Below are 24736 nucleotides of genomic sequence, written 5' to 3'. Positions count from 1 at the left end.
ATGAGAGTGAGTGCCTCTGGCCCTTTTCTACTGTCCTGGAGGCTGCCAGCTTGTTTGCCTGAACCACAGCTTTGCTGGCAGTCCCCTTTCCTTAATTGCCTGTGGGCTTCTGTAAACCACTGGTATTTCATGATGAAGTTGGTACAGTTATCAGTGTCTTCTGCTTTGGGAAACCTTGTAGCTTGTTATTTGGACTTCTTTTAGATTTCAGTGTGTTGTTTAGTCTTGACACCCAAGGAAGGAACATTGGAGCTCTTTCTGCAGGAAAAGAAAATTTCTTTGCTGTCCTTGACCAAAATTTTCTGAAATGCCTTCTGTCTTCATGTTGACTGTGAAACTACACAATAATATCCAGCATTACCTAAAACAGGCTGCCAGATTGGTAGGCAGGAGATTGGGACTCTCTTGTGAAGTTTTCCACATACTTTCTGAACTTTGAAAAAAAGCCCCCCCCATTCCCCCTGTCTTTGCCTCCTTTTAGCCTATCTGTGAAATGTCTGACCTAGTTCTCAACTTATAGTTCAGTGTAGGTATTCTCTTCACTGGTAAAAATTGTAACCTAAACCACGCTTTCTCATCCTTTGTGATTCTTGTCCATGTTTTCCATCCAAGATCCTGAAGACCATCCTCTAGAGTCTCTTAAGATAACTTAAATACTAGTGAAGCTCTTGGGCTATCTATTTGTTATTACTCATTCTTAATAAATGATTCACCCAGATACTTTGCCAATCATGTTTTCTGGATGGTATCTTTTATGTCATTTGTGTACAAATCATCGTTGGTAATATGCTACAGCCTCCATTGCCTTTTGGGACATCTGTAATTTTGAGTCTTTGGAGATTGTTCTGTAATTCATAGCATGAAGCATTCCTTCATAAAAATTGACATTCTCAACATAGTGATTAATTTGACTGGTGGCTCTTCTCTTTTTAGGGGCAGTTAACATAGCAAGAGTATTCATTGAACCTAAAGAAAATTATACCAGTTTTCCCCTTTAACGCTTTTGAAATCATTTCTTTTGTTTGTTAAAATTCCTAAGTAAAAATGGTTAAGGCAATATGCCATTAGGTTGAATGTAGAAATGTATGAAATCTATTAATTTGCTGACTTAAATGAACATTGACTGGTTGATTATCTGTGACATAGATATATTATGATTTACTACTTTTCTTTTTCACTGATATGTTGGGAGATTTTTCTTAAAGGACCTGAAAGTTCATTGAGAAAAGTTCCCTGGAAACATGGAATACCTTTACATTGTTGTTGTTGTTATTAATATAATGGCTATAAAAAGTCACATATAGATGCCTGAAGTGGATGCCTTTTCTGTCCAGGTTATCATAAGATACCAAGTATATCCAGGCACCCAGTCACGAACACTTCCAAAACTTCCATGGAGTCCTTGGTACTTTGAAGGATCAAATTTTGATTAATATTTCTTGGGCCTTACATATTATTAAACACATTTGGCTACTCCATAATACTTCCTCATGGTGAAAGTAACCAGATTAAATGAGCTGTATTTGACATTTTTAGTATTAGTGTTTTTTAAGTATATAATTTTGTAATGTGAGTAGAACAAATGATTTTTCAGAGATTGTGGTATTCTATTTGAATGGACTGTTGAGCAGTTGCTCAGAGGAGAAATTCTACCCTAGAAATACAGTAATTGGTTTAATGTCACAGTTTTAGTGGAGATTCTTCCTTCTGGAGAAGAATGAACTTGACATTGGTGTAGAACTTAGAACTAGAGGCATTTGGAGCTTTTCTGTAGGAAGAGCCAGTTAGAACTTTATACTGGGAAATAATGTATATGTGTATTTTAAGGAATATTGTATAGAAGGAATTAGTTTAAAAAGTAACTTATTGTGAGGCAATGTGACATAATTATGGTAATAATGGACTTTTAAAATAAAAATAATGATTGGTGCCATAAAATACAACTAATTTAACAGCATTGAAAATTACATGTAACACACATTTGTGTGTGATTCTATACTGTTTCACTTTTGGCCTGTGTTACTTCCTGGAGGGAACCAGCTTTCCAACAGGGGAATTCATTGAACTGAGTGAGAATATAAGTTGAGAATGGATACATTAAACAAAGGTATACATTTGGAAGCATAAATCCTAGGACATTACATTTTTCTCATGTTTTCGTTTTTGAAGTAACCTTAATAAAGTTGCTTTCCTTTTCATTTATCTGCTTTCTTTACTTTTTTTTTTTAAAGTATGATTATATATGCAAGGACTTCATTACTAAAAATTACAGTCAATAAATTTAACATTTATTAACGATTACTGGGAATATTGAAACAATCTATAATGGCAAAAAACTTCCATTCTAATTTGTAAAACGACAAACGAACATACCTACATACATATATATACACACATACATATAAAAACAAATATAAATATATACAGAGTATTTAAATACAAGATAGTTGGAGAAGGAAGGCACTAGTGGTTGGGGGGCTTAGGAAAGCCTTCATGTAACTAAGGATGCCTCAGCTGCTTTTAAAGGAAGAGACTCTATTACATGGAAGTAAAGATGGAGTCACCTTCAGGCATGAGGGGGCGGGGTGACCCATACAAAGGCATGGAGACAGAGAATAGAGTGTCGTGTCAGAAATTGAAAGAATGCCAGTTTGGCTAGATACCAAGATGTTGGGGATTATCCAATGTCTGGGAAGATAAATTGGGGCCAAGTTGTTAAGGGCTTTAAAAACTAAATGGAAACGTATTTTATTCTAGAGATAAGGAGACACTGGAGTTGATGGAATAGGAGGGTTGCATGGTTATATCTGCACTTGAGGAAAATCATTTTGCTAGCAGTATGGAGGATAGATTGGAGTAGGGAGGGACCTGAAGCAAGGAAGACCAGTTAGGAGGCTGTTGCAAAAATCTATGTGAGAATTCACAAGAGCCTGAACTAAAGTGGTGTCTGTGTGAGTAGAGAGAAGAGGTTGGATGTAAGAAATATGAAGGTAGAAATGGTATTATTTGTCAAATGTCTGGTTATGTGGTGTGAGGGGAAATGAGGAGTTGGAGATAATGTCTTGATTATTGACCAGGGGGACTTGAAGGATGGTGACACTTTTGACAGAAATAGAGAAGCTTGGAAGAGGGGAGGGTTTGGGGGGAAAGATGAGTTCAGTGTTGGACACATTGAGTTTAAGATCTCTAGAACATCTAGTTTGACATGTCCAATATGCAATTGGTAATGTGGAACTAATTACTTGGAATGAATATATAGATGAAAGTTAAACCCATGGGAGCTAATGAGGTTACCAAGAGAGAGTAGAAGGGGAAAAGAGAAGGCCTGTAATAGAACCTTGCATCTCTCTCATATGCATATTAGTAAGTTCTCTATGTAGAGATGATGGTTAAACCTTTGGAAGATGATAAGGTTTCTGCAGAAGAGTTTAGAGAGAAAAGAGAATAGGATCTATGGCAAAACCTTGGGGAAACACTCCACACTTTGGGATCTTGGTAGGAAACCAGCAAAGGAGAAAGAAGAAGTACTCAGGCAAGTCAGAGGAGAACCGGAAGAAAGTAGGGGTGTAAAAAAACAGAGAGCAGAGAGTATCTAAGAGGAGAGGATGCTTAATAGTGTCAAATGCAACAAATAGGTTGAGAAGGATGAAGACTGAGACAAGGCCATGAGATTTGACAATTAAGGGGTCATTGGTAACTTTGGAGAGAGCAGTGTCAACTGAGTGCTGAGGTCAAAAGCCAAACTTCAAAGACTTGAGGAGTGAATAAGAGGGGAGAAGAGAAGAGAAGAGAAAAAGTAAAGGTGTATGGGGTGTTCAAGAAGGACAAGCACTTCTGGTATGAGGGCTTGCTGAGCCCTTTTCAAGGTTGCTCATCCACCCTTGGTGTTCACCTGGCGCTCAACTCTCACCCTTAACTGCAAGAAGCTGTAGCATGTGCAAGATGCTGGCCACACCATCTTGGCAGATGGGCTAAACCAGTTTGAAGGTAACTGACAGGCCTCAAATCTGTTGGTGAATTAGGGGGGTGTCTGCCCCAAGTACTTCTCCTGTTGGAATGGGTGGATGAGAACAGTTTGTTCCAAAGGTCATGAAGGTGACTGAAGGAACTGTGGAACACTTAGAGAAGTAGAGAGAGTAGATTACTTTTTAAGGAGTTTATTTGAGAAAAGGAGGAGAGAGAGAGAGAGAGGACGATAAGTCTAAGGGAAGATTTTTTAAGGATGGAGGCGCCTTGGGGATATTTGAAGGCAATAAGGAAGGGGTCAGTAGATAGGGAGTTTAAGATTCAAGAGAGAGGAGTGGATGATTGAGGGTTTGGTCCACTGGATAGGATGAGAAAGAATTGAGTCAAGTGCACCAATAGAAGGGCCACTTCTTTGTCAGAGGTGGGGAACAGAGAAGAAAGGGAGATATGTTAAGGTGTTTTGTGATGAAGAGAATGGGAGAAGAGAGAGCTCAAGTTTAATGACCTCAATTTTTCAAATTACTCAATTTGAGTAAGAGACAAAATCCTCAGCTTTCTCAAGTGGGTAGAGGGAAGTGTGGGAAGATTAAAGAGAAAAGAGAAAGCTTTGGTATAGAGTGAATAGGAAATGAATTAAGAGGCAATAAAAGAATTGCCTTGCTTCAGTGAGAGCCCAGTTGAATAATATTTCATTTCCTACAGTTGATCAGAGTCGCTTTCAGGAGAATTGCTGTTTTGTAACAAAAAGAGAGAAATCACTGCTGAATTTTGCTCATGTAACTGCATATTAATGCCACCATAGTCAATTACTGTAGATAACTAATATAAGCAAACCTGAATTAGTTAGGACTGTTAGGCTTTCTGTTAGTAAGAAGGAACCAGTGAGTTGTAATTTACTTGCTTGGTAATTTAAAAATAATTAGGTTATAATGCTGCTTGCCATCTCATTGGCATGGTAAAACAGTTTTGGGGTCATAATTTATTAATTGGCTTGGCTTTAATGTGGCAAACATTAATTCTCTCCTCCTGGGAAGGGTAGAATGGCTTATGGTCTATTGGAAACATTCCAGAATAGCTCCTTTCTTGGTATCAAGTAATAATAGTTAAGGTTTTTTTTTTTCCACTGTGAGAATTTACTGCAATACCAGTCTTTTACTCAGCAAGAATTTATTAAGGGTTTACTATGTGCTAAGCACTGTGCTAAGCTCCGAGGATACAAAGAAAAGCAAAAACATGGTTCTTACCTTTTAGGAGCTTATATTCTAATGAGAGACAAAGATAAATAACTTTGTATTCAATATATATACAGTGTAAATGAGATGTAATTTCAGAGAGAAGGCACTAGCAGTGTCAGGGACCAGGAAAGTCCTCTTGCAGAAGGTACAATTTGAGCTGAGTATTGAAGGAAGCCAGGAGGTGGAGGTGGTTTGGGGGAGAGAAAGGAAGAGAAAAAGCATTTATTAAACACCCACTATATACCAAGTACCATGCTAAGCACTTCACAGATATTATTTCACTTGATAGGTACTATAGGTTAAGTGCCTTGTCCAGGTTTACCCAGTTAGGTAATGTCTAAGGTTGCATTTGAACTCAGGTTTTCCTGACTCCAGACCCAGAGCTCTACCCATTGTGCCACCCAGGTGAGGGACTGCATTCCAGACATGGAGGATAGCCAGTAGAAAAAACATAAGAGTTATTTGAAGAGCAAGGATGTCAATGTTGGTGTATCAGAGAGTACATAGAAGGGAGTAAAGTATAAGAAGTCTGGGAAATGTAGGAAGGAACAGATTGTAAAGAGCTTTAACACCAAGCACAGAATTTTATGTTTGGTTGTGGAGGTAATAAGGATCCACTGGAGTTTATTGAGTAGAGGATTGACATGGTCAGACCTTTGCTTTAGAAAGATCAGCAATGTGTGAGTGAATTTTATATCATAGCAAACTAAAAGAGGCCAGAACTAACATTAATTGTCCTGTCACTTAGAATATGGTCTTCCCTTTGACCTCTTCCCCCTCTCCATTCTGAACAGAGCTCTTTGCCTATAATAGACAGTAAGTGAATAAATGAATGAAACAAATGTTGTATTGAAGGCACCATCATATTACTTATTGAGCTGGTGGTCATTGTGGAAATGATATTAATGTTTGGACATTGCTGCACACTGGTGTTTCTTGTCCTACTTGCTTTGGAGAGGTGCTAATGTTCCATTAAATGACTTAGAAGTCTTCCTTTTCAGAAAGCTAAATAACATTTTATTACTCAGAAAACAATTTCAGGTAATAAAAAAAATAGAATTTTCCCTCCTGGTTTGATTCTTGCTATTACTAGTTTTGAACCTGGAAAAGAAAAGTTCTCCATCAGTGAACAGCTGAAGTAAATTTTTTAATACATTTTTTTATCTAGCTCTTGGGTGACAAATGATTTGATAGCTGAATATAACACATTACAGTATGCTTAGTGTTCATTTCGCTTTTATTTTCACAGTGTGTGCTTATTTAAAAATTAGGGTCGTTGTGATAACCCTGAAACTATAAAGGAAACTAAAACATAGATGTTATTTATATTTATAACAAGCAAGAAAACCCCCACATCACCCCAAATCCAAAACCCTCACGCTGCAACCCACAGTCTGAAATGAGAGTTGATATTACTTTCATATTCATTTATATTTTATAGCTATGCATTATAATTATTTATATGCAATCATTTTAAGGTAAAATGAAATAGATGCAGTTGATACTCTGTCACTTAACAAATGGGGCTTTTTGAGAAGAATTTTTGAGCTACTATTAAAATTGGAGCCAAGGTACATGTTCTGGATGGGTTGTGGTGTAAAGGTTACAAAATTTCCATCAGAGCTTTCATTTCTCTACCAGGTATTGTTGAATCCTAGTGGCTACATTAAGTGGATTTCCTGACACTGCACCATGGGAGAATATTGAATTTCTTATTGTATTTGGAGAGGGCTGTTATTGAAGATACTGCTGTGGTGTGGAGTGAGTTCCTTCATTACCACTGAAGGTTTTTTTGTTTTTTGTTTTTTTTTTTGTTTAGGCCCTGTACCTGCTTAGGAAGGGGCTTGTCACTGAAGAATTTTGAAGATCACATGTGGGATTGTTCTTGGAAATTATTAGCAGATCAAGACAGTTCTGTCATAAACATTATATATAGATTAGTGTTTTTTCCTTGTAAAAACCTGCCAACTACTGGCATTAGTTGCTGTTATAGTTCCAATAGAAACTCACTAGGTCTTATATTTCCTTAGCTGTCTGCAAAAGCATAGGAAATTTTCAGGGCTATGATGATAATACTGCTGTTTAGTTCTGATGAGGACAAAATACAACATTGTTCCTTTCAGTTTACATTCATCTGTGTGTTTTGGATAGTCTTGAGACTACCAAAGAGAAGACAGGCTATGTGGTACAAGGTGACAAGGATATGTTTAATAACCTGACTTGCAAAAACGTTGAGGAGAATTGTCCATAATAAGAGCTCAGTACAAACACACACACACACACACACACACAGGCTTGATTCTAGCTGTTGTAAGGCTTTGAAATCAATGATGAAGCTCCCTGTTATAATGCATTTTGTTAATGCTAATAATGCCTTTGTGCTTTCTCCATTAGGTACCATGTTTTGCTGTCAAATTTGATAAGTAGTCCCCAAAGGGAATGTGTATGTATTATTGCTTTCATCATCCTGGCTTTGGAAGGAATTGGAATTCCCTCATTCCTTGTTTCTTTCCTCATTCTTCCTTCCTTATTGCCCCTGTCTTGCAACCATTCTTTTTTTTTTCTTTCTTTCTTTTTTTTTTTTTTTGTGAGGCAATTGGGGGTTAAGTAACTTGCCCAGGGTCACATAGCTAGTAAGTGTCAAGTGTCTGAGGTTGGATTTGAACTCAGGTCCTCCTGACTCCAAGGCAGGATCTCTATCCACTGTGCCACCTAGCTGCCTCCCCTTGCAGCCATCCTTCATTGAAAGTTCATTTGAACAAGTTAGGAATACATTTTGAATGACTTTAGGTTAAACAGAGAAACTCACTTTTGCCCAAGGAAGTAATTGAAAGCAGAGGGGTAGATCACCCCTCTAACACTGCTTCCCTGGAGGTGATAGTTGGTGGCATTCTGCTACCTACCATTGTATGTGTTTTTTAATCTTTCTTCCTTTCCTTTTCTGTTTTCCTCTTTGTTTTATTTTGCTACCTCCCCTCCCCCATTTTTTCCTTCTCATCTATTCTTTACCTGTTACCTGTATTTCATATTCATTTATATTTTATAGCTATGCATTATAATTATTTATAGTTGCTGCTGATTAAGTCAACAAGCATTTATTAAGTACCTACTACATGCCATGCACTATGTTAAGCACTGGGGATACAAAGAAAAGTAAAAACCTCCTTTGCCCTCAAGGAACTCACAGAGGAGACAAAATACAAACAACTACGTAAAGACAAAATATATACAGGATAAACTGGATAAATGTAGGCCATACAGGATAAATTTCAGAAAGTGCAAGCACTGATAGGGCCCTCAAAAAGCTTCTTGCAGAAGGTGGGATTTCAGCTGAGACTTAAAGGAGGCTAGGGAAGCTAGGGGAGTCAGAAGACAAGAAGGGAGATGTCTCAGCAATGAAGGTTTGGTAAGATTTGGGAACTAGAGTTCCAGACTTGAAGGATAGTCAATGAAAATGCATGGAGGTGGGAAATGGAGTGTCTTGGATCTTAGATTATGTGGAAGGGAGTAAGGTATAAAAAAGACTGGAAAAGCAGGAAGAGGCCAAGTTACGAAACTTGAACCTCAATCTAAATTTATTGAATGGGAGGAGGGGGTTATATGACCAGACCTGCACTTCAGGAAGATCACTTGGGCAGCTGAGTGGAAGATGGAGTGGGCAAACACTTAAGGCACAGAGACTACCCAGCAGCCTGTTGTAGTGGTCCAGGTGTGAGGGGATGAGGGCCTGCACCAGAGCGCTGGCAGTCAGAGAACCATATAAGAAAGCACATTTTTTTCCTGGCTTACAAAACTTTTACTTTCAGGGGCTCAACTTAAAAAAAAAAAATGAAAAACCCTGATTTTTTTTTTTACCACCTCCAAATTTTCCTTTTCTCTAAAATGTTTTGAAAGATAAGTTTTATTGATCCCTTTTGTTTATATAAAAAACAGTTAAGTTCTGGAAATCCCTTTTATCCTCCACTTTCATTCTCATTGAAACCTCTCTTGTAAAAAGGAAATACAATTAAACAAAAACAATAACCGTGCCAACATATACAATAATTTTGTCTTAGTGTTCTCCAGTCTATATTCTTTGAGGAGGGCTTCTTTCTTCTTTTTCCCTTGCTCCTGGTTGTATCCCCTAGAGCCACATGTGCTGAGATTATCTCTAATTTATTCTGTAAATATCTTATTTCATCACAGTTGTTTGCATGTCGCTCCCATTAGAATGTGAAGTCCTTGAAAGCAGGGGCTGTTATATCCCTTTTTCTGTATCTTCAGTGCTTGGTACAGTGCCTGACCCATAGGAGGTGCTTAAATTCTCCTTGACTTGAGACTGCAGAGATTGGAGGACTCTGTGGTAGAGAATTTAGGTATTTTATGTAACCACAGTATAGTGTGGGCTGGAAAATATTGCTTTAGATCTATAATAGGAACCCAGTGACATTGCTTAGCCCTTGTGTAGGTATTTAGAACTAAAGAGGTTGTTTATTAGTTATAGAAAAAGCTCCTTTTGGAACGTGATAACCACAAGTTAGTTTAAAACATTTTGTGTGTTGGGGTCTAGGAAATATTCATGATGGTCAATATAAAGCCACTGGTTTTGTTTGTTTGAGTTTGGAGGTTAAGTGACTTGCCTAGGGTCACACAGCTACTAAGTATACAAGGCCAGATTTGAACTCAGGTCTTCTTGACTTCATTGTGCCACCTAGCTGTCCTAAAACCACTAGTCTTAGAATCAAAAGACTTGCATTTGTGTTAGCTCTGTGCTGAAGCATAGGTCTTTTAACCTTTCTGAGCCCCTTTCTTCATCTGTAAGAAAGTAGGAAAAAATGCTTGGACTATCAACACCTGTGAGAATCAGATGAGAGGATATGTGTTTTATATCCATAAAGTACTATATAAATATAAGCTGTTTTTGTTACATGAAAAGCAGTAAAATTTTGTTACATGAGAAGCCATTTTTCTTCCTACAATTTTCTTCATCCCCTTCACACACATTCCACTACTATGATTTGGAAGAAGCAACAATTTTTTAGTGGGATGTAGCAGTTTGGAATAATCTGAAGTACTTTTAGGTCCTTGACCTGCTTTAATAGTGATTAATGGGATGTGTTTCTTAGTCTAAATTTGTAGCAGATTAAAATTTACATTACTGATTTTTCAGTGTTTTCTCACTAATAGTCTTTTAAGTTTTGGAAGAAAACCAGTGAATTTTTTAGGAAACTAGGCTTACAACTTTTGAGTCATCCTTGGCTAATACTTTTCCATCATCCCTTTCAAACTCCTCAAGTACTCTTGATTCTTTCTTTTACAAGAATATTCTGTTTTCCTTTTTCTCTTAATTCTCATAACTATCAGTTGTCTTTTAAATAAATACATTCATTTTAGTGTATTATTTTCCCCATTAGTCTGTTTCCATCCTCTACCATCTCTAGTCATTCTTATTTCCTTTCCCAAGATTAGTCTTTCTAAAACATGACTTTGATTATGTTTCTTCCATAGGAACTTTGATTGGGTCCCATTTGTCTGTTGGATCATTCTTTCATCCATTATCCATCCCTAGTCTATTTATTTTTAATTGTAAGGTCCTGAAGAAGTCCATGAAGCTTGGAAGGGATCCCTAGTAGTGTTATGACTTAAGTCAAGGAAATTTTGACACAAATGCACTTATGTTAGACTGTGAATTAACCAGAAGCAAAAAAAATAGTTAAATTGATCAATTTATACAATAAATCTTACAACTTTTTACATTTTTAAGAACTCTTTATATGAAATGTATCTTTGTCTTCCTTTTGCTACAGTCATGGGTTTTACACAATGTGGCATTTAGTTCAAAAGGTTTTGACATTCTCTAATTCTTAATAATCAACTTCACTTTCATCACATTGGCTATTAAGCATACCTTTGATGATTTTCCAAGGCTAGACTTGATTGTAATCTATGGGTTTTCAGTAGAGTTTAAATTAAGGCAAATTCCTAAACCATTAAGTATATTTACTTTCATCTTTTGGATACATTTCTTGACATTTTGTGATATGTGGCCTGGTCTGAGGTTGTATTGCAATATTCCCTTTTCATTTAGAAATTTCTATAATTTTGGAACAATTCTGCTTCTCATTTTGCCAGTGTATCAGAGTTCATAATTGCCTCATTAAGGCAATCCTCAAAAGGATCAGGCAAATTACGAGTAAAAAAAATCCCCAAAACATTTTTTGGGGGGTGGATGTTTTATAGTCTGATGAAGATTGCTAGGTCTTAAATGTACTTGGCTTTTTCTTCTGACAGCAGTTTTATCTTGAATGAAAAATAAATTTCATCATTAAAAATGACCTTTTTCCATTTTTCATTCTAGTCTTTGTATTGTCTTGCCCATGATAAGCTTCGTCTCCACCCCCTTTGTAGCAAGTTAGCAGTTTTTTTTTTTGCCTCTAGTCTTCTTGCTGTTCTTTTAACTTCAAGAAGTATATGCTATACTATTCATTTTTACTTTTTGAAGAGGACCAGTGACATCACAGAGTGATGTCTTGACTTGCCCCTGAATTGGATTTAGGTGACGCAGAGTTGCACAGAGCCTCTTTCTCTCTTCCAGAGCCATCAAAGTCCAGTGGCAAGACAGAAATTAAGATGACTGGCAATGGTTTGGAATGCAGTGAATGACCTTGTTGTCTTTGATGTCTGACCAAGTTCTAAGCAATGGAAAGCATGCCTGCTTCAGCTGCCTTCAAGGCTGGTGGAATAAAATCTCATCCGTGCATTCCACCAGGGGGTGTCTTTACATGCTTGGGGTAAACATCCCTAAACTCACCAACAGGTTTGAGGCCTGTTGGTTACCCTCAACTTGGTTTAGCCTGTCTACCTAGACAGTTTTACTGGGGTGTGGCTGCTGAGCTTGCTACAGCTTCTTGGAGCCATAGGTAAGAGTTGGGTGGCAGGTGGACACCAAAGGTATCCTGGAAAGGGCTCAGCAAGCTCTCACAGCAGAGGTGCTAGTCCTCTCTGAACAATTCATACACCCTATATGCCACGCTATAGAACGATCAACAACAGTCCTTCCTCAGAAGTTCTTTGCTTGTTTTCTAAGGATTGATTCAGCTGTTTTTTAGCAATAGTCTGTCAGTTCTTGGCTTCAGTTTTTATTTTCCTTTGTTCTTCATTGTAACTGATCATATTTCTTTTCAAAAATTATATTTAATGTTTTTCAATCAGTAAAATCTACTTTCATATCCTCTCATCTCACCCATATCCCCCAATTGAAAACTAAAGAAAAACAAAACTTGCTGCAAAGATATACAGACAATCAAAACAAATTTCTACTTTGGCCACATTCTCCTCCCCACCCCCCGGAAAAAAAAATGTCTCCTTCTCAACTCCTTCATCTCCTTTTTAAGGAGGTGGGTAGCATGTTTCATCATCAGTCCTTTGGAATGATGGTCATTATGCTAATAAGAGTTCCTAATTCTTTCAAAGGTGTTTACCTTTAACATGTCATTGTCATTGTAGAAATTGTTCTGGTTTTGTTCACTTTACTCTGCATCAGTTTATAGAAGTCTTCCCAGGTTTCTCTGAAACTCTTCTGGTGCTATACTCACTCCTCCATGCTGCCTGGCTGTGTTGAAAAGAGTTGATGTTTCCTTTACAGAAGCTGAACTTTGTTCAATGGGTAATGTTCTAAGAAGAGTAGAATGATTAGGGAAAAAAAAATCACAAACTAGGGTCTTTTTATATTTCTTAAGGCTAATCATTTATTTTGAATGAGATCTACTTCCAGGAAATTAGAGTAAATGAAAATGTATTTGAATTACTAGTTATACTTGTGTGTCATTTTTAAAATTTCTCTCGGACTCTCAGACTCAAAATCCTCTGATTAAAAAAAAAAAAAAGATTATGCTTCCCATTTCTAAAAAGAACTCTTGATTTAATCACTTTTCAATTGCTCTGCCAAGGACACCAGCACATCCAAGTTTAACTCTGACTGTTTTAAACTATAAGCAAAGATGGTGGTGCGTTATATACATTAAACTTAAAATAAGATTTATTCACAATGACTAGAAACCTGAGTATAAATTTAAGGAAATCTCAAATTAACCAATAAGAACCTCTTTGATCATCTTTGTTAGAGATATGTAAGCATTGAAATATAAAAGAATAGTTAGTTTGTACTTTGATATAGATTGGTCTTTATATGATATAATAAATATATTTCAGTTAGATTTATGATTTCACCATTATAGGGAGTTCCATTTGAGGAAATTCCCTCTACCAATATAGCTGTTTTGTAACTTTGAGTGTGGTTTCTTAACCTTTTTTGTGTCATGGACACAGTATTTCATTTCTCTCTCCCCTGTCGGGGAAAAGAAAATGAAAGAAAAACACAACCTATTCTAGGAATTTCATTCCCTCCTCTTCCCCTCCCCATGACATCTAGAAGTGATTTCTTAGCTCCTTTTGGTTCTATCCTTTATCCCCAAATGAATCATGCAAAATCAATTGTGGTGCTCTTTATCTTCTTCTGGATGCATGGAAGAGCCTATCCCCAGATTATGGTAGTCAAAGACTGGAACACCTTTGAACTCCTCTGCAGGGCATCTCTTTGGCTCTTCTTTGTGTGTCCACAAAGATATTTTCATTCCTGGTTGCCTCTGTTCTTCTCCCATTCTATGGAGCATAGTCATCTGCAGCCTCTTTAGGGACTTCTGCTCTGCTTTCCATGGGAAGAACCTTGTACTTTTTTCATAACATCAGTGGTTCAATTGTCTGTGGTATTGCTTTCCTTTGGTGCATGATATTTTTCCCTTCCCCCTTCAGATATTTCATATTTGGGATTCTTTTAAAGCATTTCTTCTGTTCTTTTAAAGAATACTTTATTCTGTCTTATAATCTGTGAGTTCCTCTGGTTCTTTCACCTTTTCTAGTTAGAAAATCAACTTGCTTTTTGAATACTTTAAAAAAAACTCCAATTTTATATTCAGAATTCTTAAATACATGTGGCATTAAAATATAGTTGCAAAATATAAAAAAAATTTAAAAATATATTTGCAAAAAAATACAAATAGATATAGTTTGTGTTCTTCAAACACTGTTTTAGAAAAAACAAACATTCTCTGTGTTCAGGTTTGAATATAACATGTAACCCAAACATTTAATTTATATAGATAAGTTTAAAAATAAATAATTCAGTGTATTTTTGACACACAGTAGGCTTTCATTTTAATGATATTTAGACATGTGAAATTTTTGTTGTTATTTATCACATTAAAATGGGATTAATTTTTTAATCGAGAAAAAATTATATTATTCCCTGGTTGATTGGCTCTTTGAGAAGCATGTGAATCAAATAGTTTGCTTCTTTAACTTTTTTTTTTAACATGTACTAAGATTTGATTTCTAATAGGAACTTTTCCCACAGATAATACATTTTTATCAAGTGTGGGTTTTCTGATGATATATGAGTTCTTAATGAAGCTTTTCCTACATTTGTCATATTATGGGATTTCTTCTTTATGGTACTTCTGTGAGTAAGAAGTGAGTGGATGCTATTTCCATGTTCAAAACAGATGTAAGATTTCTTACTAATATGGAGTCATTTGTGTACCCTTAGGTTTGTTGAAGCTTTTCCCACAGTTGGTACATTCACACTGCTTTACTCCAGCATGAATTCTCTATGACCCAGCTGTGTGGAGTGTAGACCTCATCTCTAAGTGGAAACGAAACAGAACAAAACAAAAAACTAAAGGCTATAATCAAGGAATACTCACCTCCAAATTTTGTATTTTTTTCACTTTGCTTTCCTGGATTTTGTTTTGTATTATTTTCCTTATTCCTCTATATTTCTCACATTTGTCATGGATATCTTCCACGAGTGTATTAAATAGGAAGCAATCAGGCTTTTAAAAAACACTAATTCAAAAATGAATCATGTCTTTGCTATTTCACAATTGACTGGAATATATAGAGAATATAAAACCTATTATGTTTGTAGTTTGTTGATTATGAAAAAATTTGATCTTATAGAAAAAATTACTGCCTTTTAGGATTTTTTTCAAGCATACATCAAAAATCACTTATGATGCCTTGAAAGATAAAACAATAGAAATAACTCTTCAGTTATTCTCTGATCATATATACCAGGTCAGACATAAAACAGAGATATGTATTTGCGAAAGGAGTTTGCCACTGATGGAGGAAATTCAGCATAATATCCAACTTGAAGAATTCTTGATGGCTGGCATTTGTGGATGATATTGTGTAGATTGCATTACACTTCAAAATATTGCAGAGTCCCCTTAAAGGCTAATCACTCAGAGGAGTGTGGCCTGACTATCCACATAAGAAAGACCAATTGGATGACGAATGTCTGTCACTCATATGTAATGTTTTAATATGTTACAGTATGTATTCAGATGGACAGTCTATAGTGCTTGTCCAGCAGTATGTCTATCAAGGACAAACAGTACAGGTAAACAGTGAATTTGCCTCAGTGTACTAGAGGGTATAGTAGATTGCTTTTAGGCAGGGATGTGCTAAATATCCCAGAGGGCAAATGGAGGAGAGCATGGTATGTTTAGGTGTGTTTGATTTTCCTGGAACATCCAGGAAGAACAGGAGTAAAATTACCATGAAGGAATCATATGATAGGAAGAGAGCATGAATTGGTCATGTGGTAAATAGAAGGTATGACAGATAATAGAAAGTGAAAGTGTGCCACTGTTACCCTCCAGATGAGGAAGACCTCCAGTATATTCATCCCTGTGGTGAAGTTGTGGAGGACATGAACAAGAATTACACAGAATAGGTGGGCATGAGTGGGTCATGATTTTCATCAACAGAGGAACATCCAAAGCAGTTAGATTATATATCCTTTTGAACATTTGAGAGAGTTTATAGCTCTTCTTATTTACATGTATGAAATGAAACCAGGAAGATATTGAGAAAATCTGATATTTGTGTGTTTCCTTTAAGTCCTAGAAAGCTGACTTAATAGAGCAGAGCTCCTGATGGCGATGACTAAGTTGTACAACATCCCTGATTGTAAGCTTTCAAGAGCAAAAATGCAGTTTGATATGCGGCCTGTTTAGGTTTTTGGTAATTTTTGCCTCCCTAACAATATTTGAGATTGGTATTATAGAGCAAACTGAATTTTTATCCCTTTCAACAACTGGGATTTTTGTTTCTTCCTTTACTCTAAGGTGTGCTGTATGTTCTAGTTACTGGCTTACTTAATAAATTATACATTTGTATGGTTCTTGTGCTGCTGAAAGTTTTTGACTGCTGCTCTGAATCTTAACGAGTACTGCCGGGATGTTGAGAAATGGGGTGGCTTTGCCTCAGACAAGCAAGGGAATACTGAATACTTTGGACATAAGTAAGGTGAACCACAATATTGTTTTTGGTTTCCTTTCTAGAGCTCAGATATTTAGCTGGAGAAGAATTCAGAGGAAGATGGGAGGAAAAAAATTACAAAATATTTACTCATTAAGTTCTGAGTAAAGAAATCAGTCCATTGCAAGGGTAATTGATGTCATTTCTTTGGGTTGAGTCATTTGTTCATTCATTAAAGAAACATTTATTAAGCACTTTCTATATGCAAAGCTTAGATCTCAGACAATGTCATGACAATAAAAACTTGGATTTTATTTTATTTTCATGCCTTCCATGTGCATTTTTATTGTGAGGTTTTATTGTGCCAAATGATTACTTTTAAAACAATGTATTGTTTTTGTCAAATAAGATGTAAGATATTGGTAAAGAAATCTGGAGTGAATTTACTTGACTTCATTCAGATAGAGATAACCTCATTGCTATTGATATAGATAGATATAGATAGACATTAGTAATTTTTTAGCTAGTCATTTGTCTCTTTTCTCCCCCTTCCACCTTTACCTTTTAGTGTGTAAGCCAAGTAGAGGACTGGCTTACAGAAGTCATGCAATACTAGGTCTTGCCTTCAAGGGGCTTACCATCCAACTTGGGAACAGCAAGTTTTGAATAACAGATTGACAGAATATAGGAGTTAGAAGGGATCTTAGATGTTACATAGTTTAACCTTCTCATTTTACAAAAGTGATTTGTAAAATCCACACATCAATTTATCTATCTTTCCTTATAATAATGACCTTTTTAGTAATGAACTAGTTTGGTTTAAAGTATTTACTATTTGTTATCTTGCTTAACTTCTGGAATTTACTTTGAGTCTAGGTTTTAGGTCACATTTATTTTATCTTCCCCTCCATTCTTTTTATTTATTTAACATTCTTTTTTTTTAAAATTTGGACTTCCAAATTCTCTTCCTTCCTTTGGCCCTTCCCCTCCTTATTGAGAAAGCAAGTAATATGAAATGCGTTATACATGTGCAATGATGCAAAATATATTTCCATAATAGCAATGTTTGGGGGAGAAAAGGAAGAAAATGTAACAGAAGTGAAGGTGTTTTTCAGTCTGTACTCAGATTTCGTCAGTTCTCTCTCTGGAGGTGGATAGCATTTTTCATCATGGATCTTTTAGTCCTTTAGATCATTGTCTTGATCCAAGTGGCTAAGTCTTTCACAGTCGATCATTGTTACAATATTGTTGTTACTATGTACAGTATCTTCCTGTTTCAGCTTGTTTGAACTTGCATCAGTTCATATAAGTCTTCCCAGGTTTTTCTGAAACCATCCTGCTTGGTTTCTTACAGCACAATAATATTCCATTATAATCATATACCACAATTTGTTCAGCTATTCTTTAATTGATGGACATCCCTTCAATGTCCAATTCTTTGCCACCACAAAAAGAGCTACTATAAATATTTTTGTACATATAGGTCCTTTTCCTTTTTCTTTGATCTCTTTGGGATATAGAACTAGTAGTGGTATTACTGGGTCAAAGAATATGCGTAGTTTTTTATAGTTCCAGATTATTCTCCAGAATTGTTGGACCAATTTACAACTCAACCAACAATGCACTGGTGTCTCTATTTTTCCATATCCCTTCCAGATTTGTCATTTCTCCTTTCTGTTATGTTAGCTGATCTGATAGATGTGAGTTGGTATTTTAGAATTGTTTTAATTTGCATTTCTCTAATCAGTTGTAACTTTGAGTATATTTCATATAATTATGGATAGCTTATTTCTTCTGAAAACTGTTCATATTTTTTAACCATTTATCAGTTAAGGAATGGCTCTTATTTTTATTAATTTGGCTTGGTTAGTCACATTCATTTTAGCATGTCCTCATTGATAGGCTTTAAGACAGGCCTGCACAACTTGTGTCCTGCCAAAGGATTTTGGGCAGCCAACGAAACATGTAGAGTATATTGTAGGCCTGCTCTAAGATAATACCATATTTATATAATACTTTCCTATGTCTTTTTAGCATAAAACAGGATGTACTTTTGTTGCCCCGACTTGGGCTGAGCTGCTTTCATTGGCTTTTATGTACCCTTGAAAGTTAAAGTATCTTAGAGCAATTGGGAAGGGCCAGATTATGAAGTCTTAACATTCTAAAAAGGGAGGAAGAAACAAGTGTTTCTTTGGAAACCCATTGTCTTACAGGGTCACACAGGTTCATAGTTAGTAACACAGAGACTCTAGCTTTTATGGTGTTATTGCTGTTTGGAGATAGGGCACAGTATTTTAAGAGAAGAAAAGGCAGATAAAAAGAAATATACTAAGGAAGGGTTAGGAACTTACCATTCTGCATGATTAGGGTACAAAAAGAAGAGTACAGTTATTGGGGGATAAGTGAGGGCAATGAACAGTCTATCATGAACCTCACTCTTTACCTGAATTGGACAAAGGAAAGTTGAATATACATATATCTAGTTTGGTGTAGAAATACATTAAATTTAACAGGGAAACAGTTTAAGACTAGGAGCAGGGAGAGGGGCATAAGGGCCTAGACAACATTTTGGAGATAATAGTTAGAAAAAAACAAATATCAACTTAAGAAGTTTGATCTTAAAAGGGGGCAATAAAAAGAGAAAGAAAGTGTAAGGATCATTGAACAGACCACTGTAGTTGCGGATTAGTTGTGCTGATTATATTCTTTCTTTTCACCTCCATTGCTAAAATGTGGTGGCTGGGAGGAAAAGAGAGGAAAACAAATAGTCGTAACAATGAATGTGAATGGGATGTGTACTCTGATCATGCGGAGGAGGTTGGCAAAATAGATGAGAAAGCAGAATTCATCAATATTTACAAGAAATGCACTAAATATAAAAATTCACACAGAGTTGATATTAAAAAATGGGACAGCATTTATTATGCTTCAGGTAAATAAAAAAAAAGCAGAGAGTAATAATCATGGTCTCAAACAAAGCAAGAGTAAAAACAGACATGATTAAGGAAAATAAGCATCAGGGTAACTATATTATGCTTAAAGGCACCATAGATAATAGAATAATCTAATAACAGTAATTACTTGTGTACATTACCTGAAGGAGAAGTTAATTAACAAGAGAGTTAGCAAAAATTATAATAGTTGACTAGATGGTGCAGTGGATAAAGTTCCAGAACTGGAGTGAGGAAGACTCATCTTCCTGGGTTCAAATTTGGCCTTAGACACTTAATAGCTGAGTGACCCTGGGCAAATCACTTAACCCTGTTTGCCTCAGTTTCTTCATCTGTAAAGCGAGCTGGAGAAGGAAATGGCAAACAACTTCAGTATTTTGCCAAAAAAACCTCAAATAGGATCACTAAAAGTCAGACATGACTCAGACAACTGAACAATAGCAATGTAATAGTTGAGGGTCTCAATATGTTATTCAGGTCTAGTAGATTTTTATCTAAAGAAAAAAATAAGAAAAGTTAAGGATGTGAATAGAATTTTAGAAGTTAGAGTTGCTAGATCATTGACCATTACTAAATAAGAATAGAAAGCAAAATAGATATTTCTCAGTTGTATATGACATCTTTACGACAATTAACCATGTACTAGGATATAAAAACCTCACAAACAAATGCAAAAAAGTAGAATTAAACATACCCTTTACTGGCCACAATGCAATAAAGTTATCTTTCATAAAGGGCCGTTGAAGAAAGGATTCAGACTTTTAAACTGTTTTTTTATACTTAGCAAGAATCTCTTTTCTCTCCCTCTCACCACTCCCATTGAGGGGATAAAAGGAAGAAAAACAAAATTCTCTTAAAAATATTCATAGAGAAGTAGAACAGATTCCCACTTCGGCCATGTCCAAAAATAGGTCTCCTTCATTACTCTTCATCTTTCTTCCCCTTTGTCAGAAAGTGGACAGTACATTTCATCATTAGTCCTTTGGAGTCGGGCTGGTCATTTTGTTGATTGGAGTTCTTGAGTCTTTCAATATTGCTTGTGTTTAAAATGTTAACATATAAATTGTTCTTCTGGTTCTGCTCACTTTACTGTGCATCAATTTATATATAAACTTCCTCAGGTTTCTTTTAAGTAACTGGATAGTTATTTAGTGCTTCTGGCTAGGCCATGCCAGTATAATAAAAATGACAACACTTCAAACCCAGCTCAGCCTCTGCCTTTCAACTACTGTTCTACCTCTGCCTCAGCAGCCCTCCCACGATAGCAACACCTTCTGGCCTTCTATTCTGATTAGTGAGATCCTTTCTGGAACCTCCATTTGAAGTAGTTATCATGCCAACATACTGAATCCTCAGCTGATTGATCCCCTAACTCTCACACTTAATTCTGTGAGTTTGTTTATTGAGCTTCAGAAGATCCTTTAAATAGTACCCAGTTTAGTTACATGAAGCTTGCAAAGAGTTGAAGGTAGGCAAGCTATTTGCTACTGACTACGCTTTGGGGAAATGTTAACATTACTTTGACATGCCCTTTTGAGTTTCTTTTTCTCTTCCTTTATCTTTCTGTCTCTTGCCTCTCTGGGCAATTGGTGCAGGGATATTGAGTATACTCATACTACTTATCTTCAATCTTGTGAGGCAAGAGCATCAAATTAATTTTTCTCTTGACATAAGAAGTATTTAATCTTGAGACTCAAAGCTTGAAAGAAAGTAACAAATGTAAATAGTATCTTTGAATTTCCAGGGAACAATTATGTTCTCTGTAAGCTGCCTGCCTGTGTGGGTACCTAGTACCTCAGAGTACCTCCACCAAGAGGTATTTGTGTTTAGTTAAAAGAAATCAAGAAAAACTGAACACAACCTTCACCTCTACCCATACCCACTTGGTTGGTGCCCTCTCCCCTCAAAAGGTAAAGTACTCTGATAGGTTACAAAATTACTGAATCACTTTACCATTGGATCACAAAACACCAGAACACTGGAATGATTTGAGGCATCCAGATATAATGCTGAATCTGTAGTCAGGAAGACCAGAATTCAGATCTGCCTCAGACATTTTTTAACTGTATAGCCTACGCAAGTTACTTGACCTCTCTAAACTTCAAGTTCCTTATCTAAAAAATAATAGCATCTACATCACAGTTATTGTGAAGATTAAATGTGGTTATATATATGAAGTTCCTGGCTAACCTGTAAGCTTTATGTAAATATTAGTTATTATGATTATGATTATGATTTTGGTGGGAGTGGTAATGACTGTGGTGCTAATGGGAATTCCATAGAACTTGGAAAATGTGGAGCCCAAGAGTCAGAGATACTCTTATACATTAGATAGGCCTGCATATATGCTTCAGTACTAAAAAGAGGAGCAAGCAACATCTCTCTTTTCTCAGACCTGTCTTATTCAGAAGAGCTCGCTCTGGAAAACCAAGGGCCGATGTGGGTTCTTATAGGGGTGTTGTGTGTGCTCTAGGTACTATCAGTTCTGCTAATGAAAAGAAAAGAGCTTTGGAGGTCATGGCTAGAAAGCAGTGAGTGGCATGATCTCAAAAAATTGGTGAAGAAACTTCTCTTATTACTGACCTTAATCCTAGTTGAAATGCAAAAAATTACACACAAATAGACTCTGTCCAGTTTGGACTAGAAATGACTAGGCCCAATCCTCTCTGATTCTTTTCCACCTGCTGTGTTCCAGTTGTACTGGGCAATCCCAGTTGTTAGGAGGGTGCTACTTGAGGTAGCATAGGAATAACAGGAGATATATCAGTTAAACAATGATTGAGCAAGAGAGAGTGAGCCTCAAATATAACAAATTTTTAGTTAATTTTCACTGATACATTCCCATAATTTGCAGCAATTGCAAATGAAAAATTACACTCTATGATGTGTTTCTAACAATATTCTTTTTTATGATTTTTGAATGTATATAGTATTATATAATATTTTTATGTTATGGTTTAAATAAGCTTTTATGGACCAACCTGGGGTCCTAATTATCATCTCAGGAAAAAAATAGTCTTATAAGTGAACTTTTGGAACACAATTGGTCTATATTTTTATATATTAGAGATTTCCTGTATTTTCTCATGGAATTACTTTAATTAAAAAATTCAACAACAATCTCACGAAGCTCTGATCCTTTCTTGTTAGAAATATTTTATTTCAGGTTGCCAGAGTGCTTTGTCTTGTCATTTTCTTTGCCTGTATCACACTCTATGTTGTGTTGTACTTACCTGAGTTCAAGTTGTATTCCATGTTCTAGACTATAAGCTCTCTGATGGGAAGGACAATGTCATTTATCCCTTTTGTAACCCCACTACCTAGCATGATGCCTATAGTAGGCACTTAATAAAGATTTTTTGAGATGAATAGAAGAGTTTTGCTAAAATGTAAAGGCAGAGCAGTGTCCTCTGATTATAAAAAAACAGATAATATCAATGTCCACACGAAAACATTTTTCTTTTTGGTTTCTCTGTTGTGTTCCCAGATGAAGACGGTTAGCGTTGCCTTAGTTTTGTGCCTAAATGTAGGTGTGGATCCTCCGGATGTGGTGAAGACAACTCCCTGTGCCCGTTTAGAGTGCTGGATTGGTAAGTGTGAATTTTCTTATGACCTGTCATGGAGAGGCAATCTGGAGGACTTCGAGGATAAACACACCTTGATTGTAAGTTCCTTGGCCCCTGCCCTTAAGATCAACATGAGATTGTCCTATTTATGTTTTATACAAGTCTAAAAAATTATTATACTTTTATTATATATAGTTGCTTTATCTTCTTTTAGTCATTTATAGTAAAAAAAAAGACTTTCTTTTGGAAATGTTTATATATGTGTGTATATGTATATAGGATATAGATATACACTTATACAATACTCATTCACACGTATATATGTTAAGTAATTGTTAATATGTATTGATATATAAATGCATTGGTATGTATTGATTATATATGTTTGTGTGCATACACATATACATGTATATATGAACAAAAATTTCAAAGTTTTTTGTGCTGTTTTCTGTGCACAGTGCTAGGCATTAGGGAAATAGGGACAAAAATGAAGCAACCCATGCTTTCTTTCATCTATGTGTCTTTTGTGTGTTTTTAGAATATAGACAGCAAAGTCCTGATTGATAGAATTGCTGCTAAAAAAACTTCTCAGACCTCAAATTCCAAGACTAAATGTTGTTGTTTCACTAATAATGGCCGATTTTGCTAATTGCCAGGAGGAAGGCTTTTGATATGAAGGAAAGACAATAGGAAAAACCTAGAATTATTCCTCATTTGCAAGAAATCAAGAAAGGGAATTGCATCCGACATTAAAACAAACAAACCAACAAAGAAACAGAGGTTCTCAAGCTTTCACTAAACATGACATATCCTACCTAATCATCACTGAAAGAAGATGAACCTCATATAAAAGAGACATTTGAAACATTCTTGTCATTAAAAAGTCCCTTGTCTGCAGAGATTATTTCATTTTTGTCTTTGTGTCCTCAAATCATAGCCTGGTACACTGCTATGTGTGCCAACTGGTGCATATAATTGGCCCTCAATAAATCCATGTTGGTCATCAATTTGGGCTCTAGCACCAGCCAAGAGATATAATTGATAGCATCTTTTACCTATACCTAATAAAGGCCTCATTTAGATCAATAGAGTAAGGGCTGGGCTGGAACAATAATCTGTTGTTTCAATTTGCATTTATGCCAGCCACATTAGGGAAGATGTTGTTACAATTTTCATATTTCTCAGAGTCATATATATGTATGTGTTTATGTATATATGTTATATATACACACACACATACATATATGTAAATTTATTGATTTGTTTTTATAACATCATTTCCCGGTATATTCCCTATCCCCCTTCTCCCAAAGTTCCATCACATATAACAAAGAAGACAAAAGAGAAAAAAAGTTCACCTAAGTAAAGCAGCACATCTGTGAACGTATCATATGCAGTGTTCCATATTCATTGTTGGTCCCCATCTCTTCAAAGATGGGAGAGAGGTGCATCTTCGTATTTCTTCTTTGGATCCAAGCCTGGTCATTACAGTTTCACGACATTCAATTACAATGACTTTGTTGTTGTTATTCTTTTCATTTATATTGTTATGTATGTTTTCCTGGTTTTGCTTACTTCATCTTGCATTAGTTATGAGTTTTTCCATGCTTCTGTATATTCATTATATTTGTCTTTTTTCTCTTTCTCTTTGATATTTGTATCCAATATCAATATTTAGCACAATGCCTGGCACATAACTTCACAAACACCAACA

At 35.9% G+C, this 24736-nt stretch overlaps 1 protein-coding gene across 2 annotated transcripts in view; it reads left to right on the top strand.

Moving 5' to 3' along the window:
* Positions 1–24736, top strand: part of RPTOR (regulatory associated protein of MTOR complex 1) — a 488176-nt gene that overhangs the window by 48595 nt on the left and 414845 nt on the right. For both annotated transcript variants that reach the window (XM_027850143.1, XM_027850144.1), the window contains exon 2: positions 22944–23046. In XM_027850143.1, the coding sequence (XP_027705944.1) occupies positions 22944–23046 (103 nt within the window). The remainder of the gene's footprint in view (positions 1–22943; positions 23047–24736) is intronic.

The sequence above is a fragment of the Vombatus ursinus genome, unplaced genomic scaffold, assembly GCF_900497805.2.
Source record: "Vombatus ursinus unplaced genomic scaffold, bare-nosed wombat genome assembly UNPS02008996.1, whole genome shotgun sequence".
In the NCBI taxonomy this organism is placed as follows: domain Eukaryota; kingdom Metazoa; phylum Chordata; class Mammalia; order Diprotodontia; family Vombatidae; genus Vombatus; species Vombatus ursinus.
Note: the sequence above shows the minus strand (reverse complement) of the source record. Positions and strands in the feature narration are given on the sequence as shown.